Source organism: Rosa chinensis, chromosome 4 (genome assembly GCF_002994745.2).
Source record: "Rosa chinensis cultivar Old Blush chromosome 4, RchiOBHm-V2, whole genome shotgun sequence".
NCBI classification, from domain to species: Eukaryota; Viridiplantae; Streptophyta; class Magnoliopsida; order Rosales; family Rosaceae; genus Rosa; species Rosa chinensis.
This window is the reverse complement of record NC_037091.1, coordinates 58,133,612-58,152,502: the sequence shown is the minus strand read 5'-3', so window position 1 is coordinate 58,152,502 and position 18,891 is coordinate 58,133,612. Positions and strand designations below refer to the sequence as shown.

The 18,891-nt window shown below is 37.7% G+C and overlaps 3 protein-coding genes across 10 annotated transcripts; all 3 read left to right on the top strand.

Moving 5' to 3' along the window:
• The first annotated feature begins 605 nt into the window (after positions 1-605).
• Positions 606-4,088, top strand: LOC112197695 (lipid phosphate phosphatase 2). Of its 3 annotated transcripts, none has more exons than XM_024338478.2 (8): positions 606-928; positions 1,828-2,049; positions 2,149-2,236; positions 2,333-2,442; positions 2,566-2,659; positions 2,964-3,152; positions 3,264-3,323; positions 3,689-4,088. In XM_024338478.2, the coding sequence occupies exons 2-8, from the start codon at positions 1,834-1,836 to the stop codon at positions 3,883-3,885; spliced, it is 954 nt and encodes a 317-aa protein (XP_024194246.1). In that variant the 5' UTR covers positions 606-928; positions 1,828-1,833; the 3' UTR covers positions 3,886-4,088. The 3 variants fall into 3 exon arrangements, with proteins under 3 accessions (XP_024194246.1, XP_024194245.1, XP_024194247.1); XM_024338477.2 differs by lacking the exon at positions 606-928 and adding an exon at positions 1,105-1,354; XM_024338479.2 differs by lacking the exon at positions 606-928 and adding an exon at positions 1,600-1,735.
• LOC112197694 (lipid phosphate phosphatase 2) lies at positions 1,691-8,133 on the top strand. Of its 6 annotated transcripts, none has more exons than XM_040518302.1 (8): positions 1,691-1,735; positions 5,840-6,061; positions 6,161-6,248; positions 6,345-6,454; positions 6,575-6,668; positions 6,973-7,161; positions 7,272-7,331; positions 7,693-8,117. In XM_040518302.1, exons 2-8 carry the CDS (start codon positions 5,846-5,848, stop codon positions 7,866-7,868), a joined length of 933 nt encoding a protein of 310 aa, XP_040374236.1. In that variant the 5' UTR covers positions 1,691-1,735; positions 5,840-5,845; the 3' UTR covers positions 7,869-8,117. The 6 variants fall into 6 exon arrangements, with proteins under 6 accessions (XP_040374236.1, XP_040374235.1, XP_040374234.1 ...); XM_040518301.1 differs by lacking the exon at positions 1,691-1,735 and adding an exon at positions 5,188-5,294 and having other exon boundaries at positions 7,693-8,133; XM_040518300.1 differs by lacking the exon at positions 1,691-1,735 and adding an exon at positions 5,209-5,298 and having other exon boundaries at positions 7,693-8,133.
• A 1,258-nt stretch (positions 8,134-9,391) lies between these two features.
• LOC112199649 lies at positions 9,392-10,159 on the top strand. Its single transcript, XM_024340628.2, has one exon. It carries the CDS (start codon positions 9,514-9,516, stop codon positions 9,937-9,939), a length of 426 nt encoding a protein of 141 aa, XP_024196396.1. The 5' UTR covers positions 9,392-9,513; the 3' UTR covers positions 9,940-10,159.
• The last annotated feature ends 8,732 nt before the right edge of the window (positions 10,160-18,891 follow it).

Here is an 18,891-nt window from a genome sequence, read left to right as displayed (position 1 = left end):
AAGAAAATTTAACAAGTTTAAAAGCTAAATGATTTATTTATTTTTACTGATACAGATAAAATTCTCGTCTTTCAATTTTTTTTAAAATTCTTTTTTTATCAGAACGTCTTTCAATGTTTTGTTGGCTTGCTTAAAATATTGAAAGTAATTCAAACAGTAAAAAAAAAAAAAACAGAAGCCAAAAACGTAAAACAAAACCACCATTCAAACTAATTCGATGATTGGAGTTGAATTCCATTCACCCTCTTTAACCTTGGAACAGTTGCCTTGTCTTCGAAGTAAATCTTCGATTATCTTAAATTTCAATTACACCAAACACTTACTTTTTCCCAAATTTATAGGATTACTTTCCGTAAAAACCAAATCAACCCGTTATTATCCAAAAAATTCAAACTACTCTATTTTGAAAGTTTTTTTTGAGAGTCTAAACCTTATTCAAAGAAGTGATTAGTGCTAATAGGAAATGTAACCAATTCTCAATTAAACCGAGTCAGTGAGTCACAGTCCGCGTGGTGTGACACCGCGCCGACACAGCAATAAGCACTCCTCTTTTCGTCGCTTTCCGCTTTTTAAAATCCCATAAAAGCCTTAAATACTAATAACAATAACAGACAAATATAAAAGTCCAAATCCAAATCCAAATCCAAATTCCAAGTTTTATACAATATGAATTCGAATTCGAATTCATCCACCTTCTTCTCCGCCTCTCCTTCGTCTTCTCCTTCCTACTCTCGACTGTAGAGATTTGGCGGATAGTGTGATAACAGCACCAGCTCACCTGTAAATTGTCTCTGTTTCACTCACTCCACGCGCTTTTCCGTCATCGCAATCCACTCCACCGCCTTCTGATCACAACCAAAACCACTCCACAGCTCTCGATCGTTCATTCCATCACAGACTCTCGCTCAATTGCTCAAGAAATTTACATGTAAGTCTCTCTCTGCTTTAATTTTTTTATGCACATTTGCTTAAACATACAAAAAGGAAAGTTGCGTGTGCGTGGAAATCTGTGTGCATGTGCTGCAGCTCATTGTGGTTTGATTTAGGTTAGGCGTGGTTTGGTTGCCTAGAAATTGAAGTAAAATATATAAGAAAATAAAATTGAAGTAAAATATACAAGAAAATGGAATTGCAGGTAGCTTTAGTGGTTTCGTACAGAAATGATATTGGAAAATCTCGAGTCAATTCAGCCGAATTGCTCAGTTAGGCTTTATCTGAGCTAGGATTATGTGCCGTCCGAGCTGGTTTTATTGGTAACGACGTTTTGAAATAGTCCGGTTAGTGAGTTTCGTTCAAATTAGGTGGCTTCTGAGTCGCGTTTTCTGCAGCGAGTTTCGGCTCAGTTGAAATGCCAGTGAGATTGATTTCCGAGTTCTTTTCATCATTTTTCGGATGCTAGTCTCGCTGTTTTTGATGACAAATAACCATTAGATATTTAGAATGCTTTTAGGAATGTTTTATGTTCCAGATTGTTTTTGGAATTAGTATTTACTAGCGTTCTTAGGTAGCCTTAGAAGTATTACGAATCATATTTTCCTAGCTGTTTTATTATTATTCTAGCCATTGTTGTCTGAGAAAAGGCAGACTTGATTGATAAAGATTATAAGCTTCCTAAAACTCCCTGTTCTCAATTCTCTCCTTTCTCCCTATTCTCTTCTCAACCCTCCACCTGTTATTCTTTCTTTTCTACATCCTAATTCACTGATCACCAACTCCTACATCACTTTTATTTTCGGTAGGATTAGTGCATAAGTTGGTATAATTGCCATTTTAGTAGGTTGGACAGTACGTACAGTTGCTAAGCCGTGTCTTTTTTTCCCTGGTTAGTCAAAAATGCCGGAGATTCAGTTGGGTTCTCACACAGTAAGGTCTCATGGAGTTCAAGTGGCGAGGTTTCATATGCATGATTGGCTGATTCTGGTGGTTCTTGCGGCCATAGATCTTGGTCTGAACTTGATAGAGCCTTTTCACCGCTTTGTTGGAGAGGATATGATGACAGACCTGAAATACCCATTGAAAGGCAATACAGTTCCCTTCTGGGGTGTTCCGGTAAGTTTTGGTTTTAAGAAAATAATATCATGATGGGAAGTGCTCATAAAGTTGAAAGTTGCATGAGTTTCATGTCTTACTTTTCACTTTTGGTACCAGATAATTGCAATACTGTTACCGCTTGCCATCATTGTTGTCTACTACTTCATCAGAAGGGATGTCTATGATCTGCACCATGCCATTTTAGGTAATACTTCTGTCTTTATTTGTGATTCATATCTTGGACAGCAGATTTGCATGTTGTTGTATCCTGATATCACTTCCACTTTTCATGTTCATTCAGGCCTTCTGTTTTCTGTCTTTATAACCGCCGTTTTAACTGATGCAATCAAAGATGGTGTTGGACGACCTCGTCCAGACTTCTTTTGGCGTTGTTTCCCTGATGGAAAAGGGGTGGGACTTCTAACATCTTCAATTTTTCTTTCTTTTTGATATTCTCTTGACATAAACTTTTACTGTTAGTTCTTGGTCCTACTTGCTTATACACACAGTGACATGTAAGTAATCCATGTCCAGGTGTTTGATCCTGTCACAAAGAATGTCATGTGTACTGGAGAGAAGAGTGTCATTAAGGAAGGACACAAAAGCTTCCCAAGCGGGCATACTTCATGTAAGAACCTTACTAATTTTACGAAACTGTACATGAATATAGGGATTTGTCTGTGTGATATCAAACCCCATTTCTGTAGGACATGTTTTATTCTCCCAGATTTGCTTTCTCATTTATACAGTACTGTATGGGAGTTGGGTATGCTATCCATCCATTTTCTTTCCTTCATTTGCGGATTTTCTATGCGTTACCTGGCCATTTTTCTCTACTGCTTTGGATTTTTTGCTTGCTCATTTGGTTTTTTCTTCTGTTATCTGTATCACCGCAACATTAATTGAAAAGACATTTGGTTTTCCACGTGCAGGGTCCTTTGCAGGTCTTACTTTCATTGCATGGTACTTGTCAGGGAAAGTGAGGGTGTTTGATCGCAAGGGGCATGTTGCAAAACTCTGTATTGTCTTTTCTCCATTACTACTTGCAGCACTGGTAGCAGTTTCTCGAGTTGATGACTACTGGCATCACTGGCAAGATGTTTTTGCTGGAGGTCTTCTAGGTACTTTGCCTGCTTGTGGAACCGCTTTAAAGATATTTAGAGAAAAAGAAAAAAGTTACTTTTTTTATTATTTTCATTTCTTATAATGTGTTATTTTTTCTTTTGGTGCAGGAGTCATTGTTTCTTCATTTTGTTACTTGCAATTCTTTCCACCACCATATGATACTGATGGTATGCAATGCTTGAGAGTTGTTTTTCTAAACTTATGAAGCTTTCGTTTTGTCCTGTATTACCCCTTTTTTTTTTGTGAGAATAAAGTCCTGTATTACCCTTTGCCTACATTGGGGCGGGGATTTGATAATTTTGAAATTGGTATCTGACAATGGAACTATGCGGCTGAAGAAATGCCAGACATTAGTCTTTGTCTTCATTGCCTAGGTGTTCAGATTTTATAGAGTTCATGAGCCTTTTGTTTTCCTTCAACGGAAAAATTCTGTTTTCTACAGTTAATTATTATTGGAGGAACTAAAGTTAAATATCTGCACATTAGCAGTTCAAAATTATTGTTCACGTTTCTTTTCTATTTGGATGGGCAGGCTGGGGACCTCATGCGTACTTCCAGATGCTGTCAGACTCTGGAAATGCTCAGCCACCGTCCACTAACGCAAGTAGTCTTAATGTACAGCAAGCAGAACTGGAGAGTATATATATCCATCATCATCAGGTTGTTGAAGCATCACAAACCAGTAGTGGAGACACAAACCCCATGCTAAATGGTGGGAGAATACACTAGCTCTAGGCAGTATGCTGCAACTGCAGAAAGTAGTAAAGAGTTAGTGATCAGATAGATGTTCATACTCTAGGATCCGCGGATGCTTGAATTTCACTACAGATTCTGAAATCTATAATCCATACCATATGTAGACCATTTTTTTCTTCATCTGGGACCATCCCTTTTTTTTGCCTAAGTTTGATTAATTGATTTGTTTTAGGATTTTTCTTGACGTTCATATTACATTGCTTCTAGATGCTTGTTTGTCTGAAGAGAGAAGAGTCTTCCAAGTTTGGACATATGCAAGTGATACATTGCAATTAAATGTTTGTTTGAATTGTACAGTTACTGTCTAGAAGGCACCCCAGAATTAATTCTAGTCTCACTGGGAGAGGCCCCAGATACCAGAATTTGGGGACTAGCCTACCAATCTAGTCGACTTCGGACCAAGGAGAAGAAACAAACCGCAGGACTTCATTACTCTCACGTCTCACCTACCTGCTTGTATTTGGAATCTGGGAAGCAAATTTACCAATTTTCATTTCACATCTAATTGGACTGCAGTTAACCACGTGTTAATTTCCATAAGCATGTTTAGCCCAAAATTTTGTCAAATAAAAAAAGGAGCTCGATATTTCTCTTTTTCAGATGAACTCAACTACTCATGGACTCGACTCTTCTGAACAATAGAGTAGTCTTCCTACGGCTCTAACTTATACTCTAGCAGTACCTCCTTTGCTTTAAGAAGTTGTTTTAAGGTGTTGAAAACAAAAATGGTCGTCTTTTGTTGTTTCGGGCACATGGGCGGGCAAAGATATAATGTTAATTACGCTATGTAGTGAAAACGATATGCACTAAATAAATTTGATTATCAAGACTTAATTGGTGATTGAGAGAAGAATGGTTTAAAATGAAAGTGATGGGGGATCAGCTCTATGAAATATTGCAATTTGCAAGAATCCCATCAAGAATTCTGATTTATACAGCAAAGAGAACCATAGAAAATAGGAGATCAAGCTTCCTTTTTTATTTATTCATGGCATATTTCCTTGGGATAGAATACAAAAGTTAAGGTGACTTGTTCAAATAGTCTATAGAGTATAAAGAAACATCAATTTAGATATTGAAATAGCACAGAAGTTCTTCTGGATCATGATGCACCTATTGGCAAGCAACCACTTTCAATTGGTATGTACGGAATAGTCATATTGGAGTCAGCATATATAGGACCATGGAATTAGAAACCATTTATTAATCATATAGATAGATTATACCATGGATTGGATATATTAGTCAAATTAAGCCCAAGCATACTTTATCAGATAAAGTTATCATTATTCAATTATTGGATGATACTATAGTAATAGCCTTTGCCTGGTCAGACACTCAGGCAGACATTATTGACCAAGGACACCGGCCAATTCTCAATTGTTAGTGAGTTTCGTTGAAATTAGTTGCTTCTGAGTCGTTTTCTGCAGCGAGTTTCGGCTCAGTTGAAATGACAGTGAGATTGATTTCCGAGTTCTTTTCATCATTTTTCGGTTGCTAGTCTCGCTGTTTTTGATGACAAACAACCATTAGATATTTAGAATGCTTTTAGGAATGTTTTATGTTCCAGATTGTTTTTGGAATTAGTATTACTAGCGTTCTTAGGTAGCTTAGAAGTATTACGAATCATATTTTCCTAGCTGTTTTAGTATTATTCTAGCCATTGTTGTCTGAGAAAAGGCAGACTTGATTGATGAAGATTATAAGCTTCCTAAAACTCCCTGTTCTCAATTCTCTCCTTTCTCCCTATTCTCTTCTCAACCCTCTACCTGTTATTCTTTCTTTTCTACATCCTAATTCACTGATCACCAACTCCTACATCACTTTTATTTTCGGTAGGATTAGTGCATAAGTTGGTATAATTGACATTTTAGTAGGTTGGACAGTACGTACAGTTGCTAAGCCGTGTCTTTTTTTCCTTGGTTAGTCTAAAATGCCGGAGATTCAGTTGTGTTCTCACACCGTAAGGTCTCATGGAGTTCAAGTGGCGAGGTTTCATATGCATGATTGGCTTATGCTGGTGGTTCTTGCGGCCATATATCTTGGTCTGAACTTGATAGAGCCTTTTCACCGCTTTGTTGGAGAGGATATGATGACAGACCTGAAATACCCATTGAAAGGCAATACAGTTCCCTTCTGGGGTGTTCCGGTAAGTTTTGGTTTTAAGAAAATAATATCATGATGGGAAGTGCTCATAAAGTTGAAAGTTGCATGAGTTTCATGTCTTACTTTTCACTTTTGGTACCAGATAATTGCAATACTGTTACCGCTTGCCATCATTGTTGTCTACTACTTCATCAGAAGGGATGTCTATGATCTGCACCATGCCATTTTAGGTAATGCTTCTGTCTTTATTCGTGATTCATATCTTGGACAGCGGATTTGCATGTTGTTGTATCCTGATATCACTTCCACTTTTCATGTTCATTCAGGCCTTCTGTTTTCTGTCTTTATAACCGCTGTTTTAACTGAAGCAATCAAAGATGGTGTTGGACGACCTCGTCCAGACTTTTTTTGGCGTTGTTTCCCTGATGGAAAAGGGGTGGGACTTCTAACATCTTCAATTTTTCTTTCTTTTTGATATTCTCTTGACATAAACTTTTACTGTTAGTTCTTGGTCCTACTTGCTTATACACACAGTGACATGTAAGTAATTGTCCAGGTGTTTGATCCTGTCACAAAGAATGTCATGTGTACTGGAGAGAAGAGTGTCATTAAGGAAGGACACAAAAGCTTCCCAAGCGGGCATGCTTCAGGTAAGAAACTGACTAATTTTATGAAACTGTACATGAATATAGGGATTTGTCTGTGTGATATCAAACCCCATTTCTGTAGGACATGTTGTATTCTCCCAGATTTGCTTTCTCATTTATACAGTACTTAATGGGAGTTGGGTATGCTATCCATCTATTTTCTTTCCTTCATTTGCGGATTTTCTATGCATTATCTGGCCATTTTTCTCTACTGCTTTGGATTTTTTGCTTGCTCATTTGGTTTTTTCTTCTGTTATCTGTATCACCGCAACATTAATTGAAAGACATTCTGGTTTTCCACATGCAGGGTCCTTCGCAGGTCTTACTTTCATTGCATGGTACTTGTCAGGGAAAGTGAGGGTGTTTGATCGCAAGGGGCATGTTGCAAAACTCTGTATTGTCTTTTCTCCATTACTTCTTGCAGCACTGGTAGCAGTTTCTCGAGTTGATGACTACTGGCATCACTGGCAAGATGTTTTTGCTGGAGGTCTTCTAGGTACTTTGCCTGCTTATGCAACCGCTTTAAAGATATTTAGAGAAAAAAAAAAGTTACTTTTTATTATTATTTTCATTTATTATAATGTGTGATGTTTTCTTTTGGTGCAGGAGCCATTGTTTCTTCATTTTGTTACTTGCAATTCTTTCCACCACCATATGATACTGATGGTATGCAATGCTTGAGAGTTGTTTTTCTAAACTTATTAAGCTTTGGTTTTGTCCTGTATTACCCTTTTCTTTTTCTGAGAAGAAAGTCCTGTATTACCTTTTGCCTACATTGGGGCGGGGATTTGATAATTTTGAAATTGGTATCTGACAATGGAACTATGCGGCTGAAGAAATGCCAGACATTACTCTGTCTTCATTGCCTAGGTGTTCAGATTTTATAGAGTTCATGAGCCTTTTGTTTTCCTTCAACGGAAAAATTCTGTTTTCTACAGTTAATTATTATTTGAGGAACTAAGTTAAATATCTGCACTTTAGCAGTTCAAAATTATTGTTCACGTTTCTTTTCTATTTGGATGGGCAGGTTGGGGACCTCATGCGTACTTCCAGATGCTGGCAGACTCTGGAAATGCTCAGCCACCGTCCACTAACGCAAGTAATCTTAATGTGCAGCAAGCAGAACTGGAGAGTGTATATAGCCATCATCATCAGGTTGTTGAAGCATCACAAACCAGTAGTGGAGACACAAACCCATGCTAAATGGTGGGAGAATACACTAGCACTAGGCTGTGAGTATGCTGCAACTGCAGAAAGTAGTAAAGAGTTAGTGACCAGATAGATGTTCATACTCTAGGATCCGCGGATGCTTGAATTTCACTACAGATTCTGAAATGAGTGAAATCTATAATCCATACCATATGTAGACCATTTTTTTCTTCATCTGGGACCATCCCTTTTTTTGCTTAAGTTTGATTAATTGATTTGTTTTAGGATTTTTCTTGATGTTCATATTACATTGCTTCTAGATGCTTGTTTGTCTGAAGAGTGAAGAGTCTTCAAGTTTGGACATATGCAAGTGATACATTGCAATTAAATGTCTGTTTGAATTGTACACTTACCGTCTAGAAGGCACCCCAGAATTAATTTTGGTCTCACTGGGATTGGCCCAGATACCAGAATTTGGGGACTAGCCTAAACAAACTATTCAACTGCAGCCCAAGGAGAAAGAAACAAACCGCAGGACTTCATTACTCTCACCTACCTGCTTGTATTTGGAATCTGGGAAGCAAATTTGCCCGTTCTCATTTCACATCTAATTGGACTGCAGTCAACCACGTGTTAATTTCCATAAGCATGTTTAGCCCAAAATTTTGTCAAATAAAAAAAGAGCTCGATATTTCTCTATTTCAGATGAACTCAACTACTCATGGACTCGGCTCTTCTGAACAATAGAGTAGTCTTCCTAAGGCTCTAACTTATACTCTAGCAGTACCTCCTTTGCTTTAAGAAGTTGTTTTAAGGTGTTGAAAACAAAAATGGTCGTCTTTTGTTGTTTCGGGCACATGGGCGGGCGAAGATATAATGCTAATTACGCTATGTAGTGAAAACGATATGTGCTAAATAAATCTGATTATTGAGACCTAATTGGTGATTGAGAGAAGAATGGTTTAAAATGAAAGTGATGGGGGATCAGCTCTATGAAATATGGCAATTTGCAAGAATCCCATCAAGAATTCTGATTTATACAGCAAAGAGAACCATAGAAAATAGGAGATCAAGCTTCCTTTTTATTTATTCATGGCATATTTCCTTGGGATAGAATACAAAAGTTAAGGTGACTTGTTCAAATAGTCTATAGAGTATAAAGAAACATCAATTTAGATATTGAAATAGCACAGAAGTTCTTCTGGATCATGATGCACCTATTGGCAAGCAACCACTGTCTATTGGAATGTACGGAATAGTCATATTGGAGTCAAAATTAGAGCATATATAGGACCATGGAATTAGAAACCATTTATTAATCATATAGATAGATTATACCATGGATTGGATATATTAGTCAAATTAAGCCCAAGCATACTTTATCAGATAAAGTTATCATTATTCAATTATTGGATGATACTATATTAATAGCCTTTGCCTGGTCAGACACTCAGGCAGACATTATTGACCAAGTACACCAATTCTCACTTGTAACAGAAACCCTTTGATTCCTTTTCTCAGAAGCTAACTCCAAGACCAAGCTTCATAAACACACTAAATCTGACTTCTCCTATATAAACCCTTCTTCCTTGCTATCTTCACACACCCCTCTCAACTTTCAATATCACATTCTTCATTTCTTTCAAGAAATTTCCACAGACCGTAGACCTACCTAGCTAGAGCACTTGAAAATTACAGTATGGAGATTGCTCCGACTACGTGCTACGAAAACTTGAAGAGGTACTGGAGGAGGAGAAGGTACCAGAGACTGAATGGTGACAAGAAGAAGAAGATGAGGGTCGTAAGGCTCGGTGGTGGACCTAATGGGAGCACTAGTCCTACTCGGCGGTCTTGGAAGATCAGAACCGCAGCAAAGCTTAGACTGATCAAGTTTGTTTCGCCGATAAAGCTGTTGGCCAAGCTCCACGGTGCTTATGTTGACATGATGGTTCGGACGGCAGGCAACGTTGGCGGCGCTAGGAGGATTGCAGGAGGATCAAAGAAGGTGGCAAAAGCGCAAGATCAGCTTTCGGTGGCGGCTTCCGAGGAAGCTGTTGACACCAGATTGGTTTTGGAGATTTACAAGAGACTCGCTGCTTCTCGCCAATTAGCAGATGTCTACTGAGATCTTAAGCAAATTAATTACTCATTGCATCTTCGACATTGCATATTTGTTTCAGTTTTCTTACTAGAAAACATGGAGTCACATAAATGTACAAGTACTGGTAGAAATAGAATGGTAGGAATTTGAAAAATTCGAAGCTTCATGATTCTAAATTCTTTTGTAGTGAAATTGGCTTTGGCTTTCGTTCACATTATCTAAAGTGACTGTAACCCTTTCCGTCGCCACTATTGTTTTTTTTTTTTTTTTGGTTTGGCCAATCATCACCACAACACCACAATAGAACTAACCGCGCGCTGGATGATATATATTAGCTCCGTTAGAGTTTTTTCTTGGTGATTGAAAATTTGATTGATGTGATATGTATGTGTTGCAAAGCACAAGTTAGTGCTGAATTTGTTTTTTTTTGGCTAAAATATGATTGGAGATAGTAGAGCCTCTTAACATGATTTATTAAAAGAGCTGGATGATACACACAAAAGAAGGGAGGACATCTCGCCCATACCCCTAGCCAAAAAACAGAAAAGCTATGCTAAACAGGTTCTAACCCCTAGTCGATTAACAAATGAAAAGCGACAAGAAAACTACAACTCAAATAAACCAAAAATTGGGAAGACTAAGTGAGTCTCGTCGACAAAGATCTAGAAGAAAAGGAGGAGCCGTATTCCACCACACCAAGCCTGACGATGACAAACCAACATTAGCAAGCGCATCTGCCACCTGATTTCCCTCTCTAAAAATATGAGAAGATTTAAATTGCATTTGTGAGATACGGTGCAAACAATTATCTCAAGCAACACGGAACCTACATGGAACAAGATGGGGTGCATGAAGGAAATTAAGTACCATAGTTGAATCAACTTCAACCCAAATGTGCTTCCACTACCTAACCCAAGCAAGCTCAATTGCTTGAATAACTGCCATGATCTCTGCATCGACGGAACTAGGAATCTCAAGTTAGAAGCAAAAGCACCCATAAAAGAGCCCTAATAGTCCCTAAACACTCCACTGCAACCTGCTCTTCCCGAAACACGTTGCCATACACCATCTGTATTAATTTTCACCCAGCCCATAATTGGAGGAATCCAATTAACCTCAACAATCCTTGGAGTCTGACGAGGACGACAACTAACCCCAATTTTTTTTTAAGATTTGAAGCTCAACCACTGAATTATACATACTCCCTATGGCTAGTTTACTAGCAGCTTGAACATGACCCATAATTAACCTCTTCGTGGCCTCCACAGTAACCACCCAATTATCATGCTTCATTTTATTTCTACCTCTCCATATAAACCACAAAGTAGTGGTAAAACAAATAAGCCAAACTTCCTTTACTTGGGAGCTACGACCAACACACCCCAGGTTTAATAAATCCCACAATGAAGCTGGCATATAGGTCAAATTAAAAATTGCCACCCAGCTATCCCATAACGAAGCAGAGAATGGACAAGTCATAAAAATATGAATCAACGACTCTTCATTTAAACCACAATTTATTTATTGTGGTGGTGAATTACTGTTTGCGTGCCCGTAATATATTAACATGAGTGCATAGTATCCTCCCACTCGATGAAATGGTTATTGAGTTTGTTTTTTCTCCATGAGTCTATATACATTTTTAGAAAGTATTATGGTAGTTTGACGATGAGATGTTGGAGACTACTGAATTGAGAACTTGATAATTCACATTGAACGGAAAATGCAAACTGAAGTTGAGGATCGGGTGGTTTGAAGTTTAAATTTTGTTTACTTGTTTTGTTTGCTGATTTGAAGGTCTGTCTTAGTTCTCCACTAAAATTTGTCATATTCTTTAACGAAAATTTGGGGTGTTTTAGAGTTCTTCCTCAAAAGAGTTGACAACCGGAGATTACTTTTTTTTTTTTTTTTTTTAATTTTTTAAAGAGGATCAAAGGGTTTCACTTCTGCCCCCATGGTGACTCAAATCTATGACTTCGTACATAGGTAGTGGGTGCTCTAACCACGACAACCGGAGATTAATCAGACATCCAACACTTAAAAAGTTCACGACAACAAAATCGATCTTTAGTCAACCCAAATATAAGGATTTGTTGCAAGTTTGCTATATAAAAAAAAAGACTTTTGTGCATAATAATTTTTTATTATAAGAAAACTGATTATTATCTCATCGATCCCGTGAAAACACAAATTACCTGCTGATTAGTGTCTTGATTCAAAATGTTGTCAATACTGTTGTGCTCTTGCTTCTTTAATTTGTGAATTGGAATTCAACCATGCCCTTGATTTAGAGATCAACTTACAATTGCATATAACAGACAACAACCACATATATAACATATTAGTTTTATGTAGTGCAAATGCACACACTTTATATAATGCTTCACTCTTAACTTGATTTTGATTAACCGACTCATTTTAAAGTTTGTACGTATGTGAGTCGCTCTTATAACATTCTTGTATACTTTTCTTTATCTTGATTTGACTATGAATCTGATATTTGGTAAAATCTAGCAGAAGATTAGGCAGGAGACTTTTGCACTAACCAAGGGAAGCTAATAACATCCGTATATGGGGTACGTAATATCATTTCTATTAGTTTTTGTGTCGGCCAACTATGTAATTGTGTAATAATTGGATTATTATGTAACATTAAATATAACATGTGTATGTGTACTTTTAATGCGCTTAATATGTTGCAAAACACGATTTTGATGTTGATTTGGTTTCATGTTGGTGAAGTGCTTTTGTAAAAAGAGTATTTCGAAGGCACGACATTTTTGTCGTGCACATAATTTAGCGATAACTATAATGGTAACTAAATAAATGTTTTCACTTAGGAAGTTTCAGTGCCAACACAATCACACCACGTTTCATGACTAGTACATGTACTTTGGGAAATTTGGTTTAATCACAAAAACTGTCGTGACTAAAACCTTATGTTTTTGTAGTGTAATTTTGTGTGACTTGGAACATTACAACCACGTCTAATATACCAAAGTGGTAAGAGCATCTTTAGCAATGCTAGTCATTTTTGAGTCAAATTTAAGTTAAAAAGTCATTTTGACTATCCACTTTAAAAATACATATGTATCAGTGCTCTCTATTTTTGCTAATTTTGAGTTTATATTATTTTTCAAATGAAGATCAAATAGTTTAAATGTATTTATAAATTACATAAAATGACCCAAAATGAATGTTTTAAATTATAGAGAGCATCATCTCGCTCTCTATATTTAGGAGCGAGATAGATAAAAGTTATAATAGAGAGCCACTTAGGAGTCTGGTGCAACTGCTAAAATATATAAAAAGCTAAACATGCTCTCCAAAATAGCAAAGGAGCCAAAATAAAGAGTCTGCTAGCAATGCTAGCCATTTTTGAGTCAAATTTTAGCTAAAATAGCTAAAAAGTCATTTTCGCTGGCCACTTTAGAAATATGTCTGTATCAGTGCTATCTATTTTAGCTAATTTTGAATTTATATTATTTTTTAAAGGAATATTAAATAGTTTAAATGTATTTATAAATTACATAAAGTAACTCAAAAGGAATGTTTTAAATTATAGAGAGCCTCATTTCCCTCTCTATATTTAGGAGCGAGATAGTTAAAAGTTATAATAGAGAGTCACTTAGGAGTCTGGTGCAGCTGCTAAAATAGATAAAAAGCTAAACATGCTCTCTAAAATAGCTAAGGAGTCAAAATAGAGAGTATGCTAAAGATGCTCTAAGCATGGTAGAAATGGGACAAACCATAGAGAGAAATCTATCTAGTTGAGTTTGGATTTTAAACTTTATATTGTTCATAGCTTGAGAATTAAGATGTTGGAGACTACTGAATTTGTTTGAATGCCTTATTATAAGGTTATGAATTTAAGAGTTTGTGTACGTATGTTAGTAAAGTAACTTTTGTCCGGTTGTGGGATCGCATCAGTACCTGACCCGGTGTCGGAGTTTATCGTAATGGTGAACGATTCTTTGCCGGAGTACTCTTCCCGAACCTAACCCTACCCCGCACACCTCCCCACTCTAACGCCGACCACATTCATACCCATACCCATCGATCATATGTGAATTTGGGAGTTTAGTATGTAAATAGTTTAGTATGACATTGCAACTGATCCAAATGAGTAAGCCAGCTAAGAGAATGGCTCTTTTTTTCATAAGCTTTGAACAAACCCAAGTAGAGGAAAGCAACTACAGCTTGCAATTGATGAAATAAAAAGATTTGGATTTGTGATTGTAAATCTAAAGCACTTGCGTCGATTTCCAAAGAAATTTAGTATAAATTGTAAGCTTAATCTGGTCAGAACCAATACTAGGACATCCTATTCGTTCCATAATTTCACCACACTTGCTGGAAATATTTGCATTATGTCTTTTTGATTGTCACGCCCCTGATTTTTAACACAAATAAAAATCGATATACAATCCCATAATTATACATGCGTGATCGTTCAGTCATCAATATAAAATACCTGGAACATCTTCCCTTTAAATCAAGTACATATTGATGCCCTGAAAACCCACTATATCAATATTGATCCGCCCCACAGAGTCATATATTACATAACTTACGAATTAAGTTGTCATCACGAAATAAAACATAAATGCTCCTCAGAGCTTACTACATAGCAGAAGTCATAACAATAGCAAAGCCAACAAAATTTTCTTCCTACCCATTTTGCTGCCAACAAGCTACCTCAGTTTCAGCCACAATTATTCTGACCTGCAGGATTAACCCCTACACCATAGAATAGTGCACCGGGTTGCCACAAAACAAACCCGGTAAGCTTATGAAAGCTCGTATGAGTAACTCATGAATATCAATCAACAACTCACACAATCAACTAAAGGAAACAATGCAACCATGATTCCTGCTAACATTTCATATCCTTTCCACCGAAGGGACAACTTAAGTCACCGCTGTGACAATATTCTATTTGCTAACTTAACCACCAAGGAGCAATTCAAGTCTCATCTAGACAATAAAAGAAGAATATTCTCGAAACTCTCCTTTAATTACATACTTATGAGTCTCCAACAACCTCGACCGTTACCTCTATAAGCTATAATGGCAGACAGAATAGAACTATAACTGAAGTCGTAACCACTCGTTCGGCTAAAGATGTGATTACCGATTTCCTGCCTTGGTCACCATCTGCGACCTGTCACCATCTGTGACATATGATCTTCAGACCCCGTCTGGTCTTAAAATCAAATGTTAAGTAAGTCGCACCCAATCTAAAAACATTACAAACATCTAGTTTCGGTTTTCCCCATCCCTTCTCACCATCTGTGGCTCTTGGTACAAGGACCAATGCATTTAAAATGAGTCACACTTGACTCAAAAATGTAACATCAAACTCAATACTTTTCAAACAATAGAAAACATATTTTTTCACAATATTGTTTCCTGAAAAGTCACCTTCAACAATAATATGAACACCATCATGCATATTATTCATCACACATCACTCACAAGAATATATATATTTCAAGTAAATATACATATATACCGCTCAAGAATGCCTACTAATACCAACTATAGTTTGCAGTTAAATAAATAACGCCAAAACAATAATGGTAACTCTGTTCGTAATGAATGTTGTGAGATTACTCACCTCGAAACTCCTGTTGCGTCTTCAGTATAGAAAAAGCAGCCAATCCATAAAATAACCGTCCAAAAATTCTTTGTCAAGTACCTAATCACATACGGTTTTAACTTAGCAACAATTCACAAATGATCTAAGTTCGAAACCCCTGTTTTGAACTAAAATCTCCAAAGTGGTGCCAATCGAGGTGAAACTACATCTGAGACCTCCCAAAGTCTCCGGAGTACTTTCACGATCGATATATCCAAACCACAAATCGATCGGACGCTCGAATCCTCACGGATCGAATAAATCGACTGGTATGAAACCGTAAAAATCATAACAACTTCATACGAACTCCAATAATTGCGTATTATATATCGAAACGCTCATATCGACGAGTAGAAGATATATAATACCATAAACAGTCTCTTACATGGCCGGAACGCCGCCACAAGCGGTGGCGCACTGCCTCCGGCCAAAACTCAATATTTCACAAAACTTCCAACATCAAAGATGTTCATCTCAGCATGCTTAACCATTTTCATAACTAGCACAAAGTCAGAAACTAAGCATAAAGGATCGAAAACTACCTCGTAAGCCTTGAATTACTGTTTAATCCGAGTTGAACCAAGTTTCACATGAATCAATCCGACCAACCACCACAGATCGATCCAGGAGGCTGCTGCGAGCTCCCCAAGCTTGGTTTGAAGCCTCGCCGACGTCAGAGATCGGAGAACCGATCGGGTCCGATTTCACCAGAAATCACCGCCTTGCAGCGCCGTCGTGCGTGAGAATCGCTGATAGAGGATACCACAGGGAGGAGCGGACGGCGAACACGAGCTGATCTGGAAAGTTTCACCGCCGGAGACCGCCGGAGTTCGCCCGAAAAGTCGGGTCGGGTCAGACGGATATCTTCAATACTGAAGGTATCAGTCGAGAGAGAAGAGAGAGAAAGAAACATTTTGGAAATGGAAAATGAAATTATGAAATGATTTTCCGGAAATTCCTTATTATACCAAAATGAAAACTTCTTCCAATGACCATAACTTCTTCATACGAACTCTGATTGACGCGTTCCTTATTTCCACGAGCTCGTATCGACGCGCACTACAACTTTCGTGAAGGAAGTTTTCCGAGAAACCCAACGTATAAAAAGTCAAACTTCGCACGACCCCCTAAACTGTGAAATTCGAATAATTCTACGCACGAAAACCATTATACTTCACATACAACTTATGAATAAAGCACAATAACAATTATTCATACAACTGGTCCATTATTAATTACCAAAATTAAATAACGGAAATTTAGGTCATCACACTGAGCCTGTATGAATATTTAAGTGGCAACTAGCAACTGAAATATAGATTGTTATTAAGAAAAAAAAAAGTGAAATATTTGAGAGGATGATGAAAGGAAAAACATAAAATTTTTAAAGGAAAACTATAGCATTTGCAGGCTTTTTATATATATGTATTATTTGTTTAAGGCAAAAGCCACTTAGCAATGCAGAAACTCACCAATTCAGCTATCATACTTTGACAGTACTGTGACAACTATAGAATGGTATTAAAAGAATACATGCATCAACGAATAGCAAATCTAGTAGTAGCGTAGTACCAAAAATTTTACAACAGCAAACACACAAGTTAAAGATGATTGTACCCTTACTTGCAGTAGCATCATGCTGATCATACATAAATTTAAACTAAAAGGCGCCCAATACTTCAAGTTATGCTCGAGGATTATCAATTGATTAGTCTTTTTGTGGCATTCTAATTATTTTATGCTGCAATCCAATTTATGTAGTCACAAAGAACAAAGATCTTAGAGAAGTAAAGTTTTCTTTGTGAACCAAGGTCTTGAAGGAAAGTTAAATTGCACTACAAATCAGTATAGGTGGAAAAACCCTGGATTACTGAGTATAAGAAAAAAGTGGAGAAAAGCAAAAACAAAAGTGATGAGATTTCTTGTTGCTTGTTACTTGTGCTGAATATATAAAAGGTACCAAGCATGGAGTGTTTAATTTCTCTTCTTGCACTGTTATTCATCATTTTCCTTGTTCACCTTTCCCCTGTCCCATTGAAGTTATAGTCTCATTACTTTCCTTGATTTGCTTTAGTTAGATAAACACACTAAATTTGTGATCCTATGAATATTACTAGTCTTTTAATCCAAAGATTGACACCCATATCGAAAAGATCAATCAATTGGCACAAACAAATCAAACAAACATTATGTTCATACTCACACTATGTTCATCATTTCACACCATATAAACAAATTGAGTGTAATACCATATGGCATCCCTAGGGGTCTTGAAGCCCAGCTTAATACTCCCAGAATCGGTTGCCTCCCTTTTCATGTCTCTTACCCTTCCCTATTTTCTTCGAGTTAAAATTGCCACAAAATTCATAAGAATACAAATCATAATTAAATTGAATACAACCAAATCTTGATAGCAAAAAGAAATTGAAGCTGGGAAAATTACGTCAAGAACACTCTGGGCTTTTTCAGAAAAGCTTTCTTAGTTTGAAACCAAATCACACTTGTAAACCCTAACGATAAGCACTAAAGGCTTGAGGCGGTGGAACAGGACAGAAACAAACCCGGGGGTTCTTCTGCTCTCTCTCTCTCCCACTCTTTAAAAACGCAGGAAACTCTCAATATATTAATGAGAGTTAACTGCTTCTATTAAGTTTAGTTATATTTAGACAATAAGATGCAGTTAACTAAGATCAATTTATATTATTGGAAAAAATCTAGGGTTGTTCTCTCGTCTCTCTCTTGAGAAGCAGCCTCCACACTTTTTCGTGCTCCGTTTGATGGCGAGTCCCCACGGCGACGTCATCGGACGGGTCTTCCTAGTCTCAGTACCGATCTGCTATCCCTGCCGGGGTGGGAGGTGGGGGGTGGGAGAGAAATATGCATCTCGACACATTGGCATGTCGGCTGGATCGATTCTAGCCTAGATTGAGGCTCGTGAGTTGGTGGAGCAGGCAAGTTTGGGCCCGTTGGGGCGCGTGCGGGTGGAGGAGGTGGTTTCGCCAGGAGTGGCAGGGCCGTCGTGGTCCTCATGGATCTTATTCGCTAGATCTGGTTCGGTTGGCTAGCATCGGTAGTCTAGTCTGGATCGCGCGTGGGGTATGCAGGTGTAGGCGGAGGCGGGCATATTCCAGGCGGTGTAGGTGGCGATGGTAGGTGGCGGCTGGTGTCCTAGTTGCTCTCAGCATGGGTCGGGGTTAGCGGGTGGAGTGATAGCCTTGCTTGGGCTTTCTTCTTGTTGGGCTGTCTAGGAGCTGAGCTTGATTGGTTTTGGGCCCAGTCGGTTTAGGGTTTTAAATCTAGATTTGTTTAGGTTTTTTCCTTTAGCATTGTCCTCT

What these genes read in the sequence shown, in the direction of transcription:
- LOC112197695 (XM_024338477.2), top strand. An exon ending in TTCCCTTCTGGGGTGTTCCG is followed by an intron (nt 2,050 to 2,148) that starts GTAAGTTTTGGT and finishes TTTTGGTACCAG; the next exon opens with ATAATTGCAATACTGTTACC. An exon ending in TTTTGCTGGAGGTCTTCTAG is followed by an intron (nt 3,153 to 3,263) that starts GTACTTTGCCTG and finishes CTTTTGGTGCAG; the next exon opens with GAGTCATTGTTTCTTCATTT.
- LOC112199649 (XM_024340628.2), top strand. Translation starts at nt 9,514, where the DNA reads ATGGAGATTGCTCCGACTACGTGCTACGAAAACTTGAAGAGGTACTGG.
- LOC112197694 (XM_024338475.2), top strand. An exon ending in TCTGCACCATGCCATTTTAG is followed by an intron (nt 6,249 to 6,344) that starts GTAATGCTTCTG and finishes ATGTTCATTCAG; the next exon opens with GCCTTCTGTTTTCTGTCTTT. An exon ending in GTTTCCCTGATGGAAAAGGG is followed by an intron (nt 6,455 to 6,574) that starts GTGGGACTTCTA and finishes GTAATTGTCCAG; the next exon opens with GTGTTTGATCCTGTCACAAA.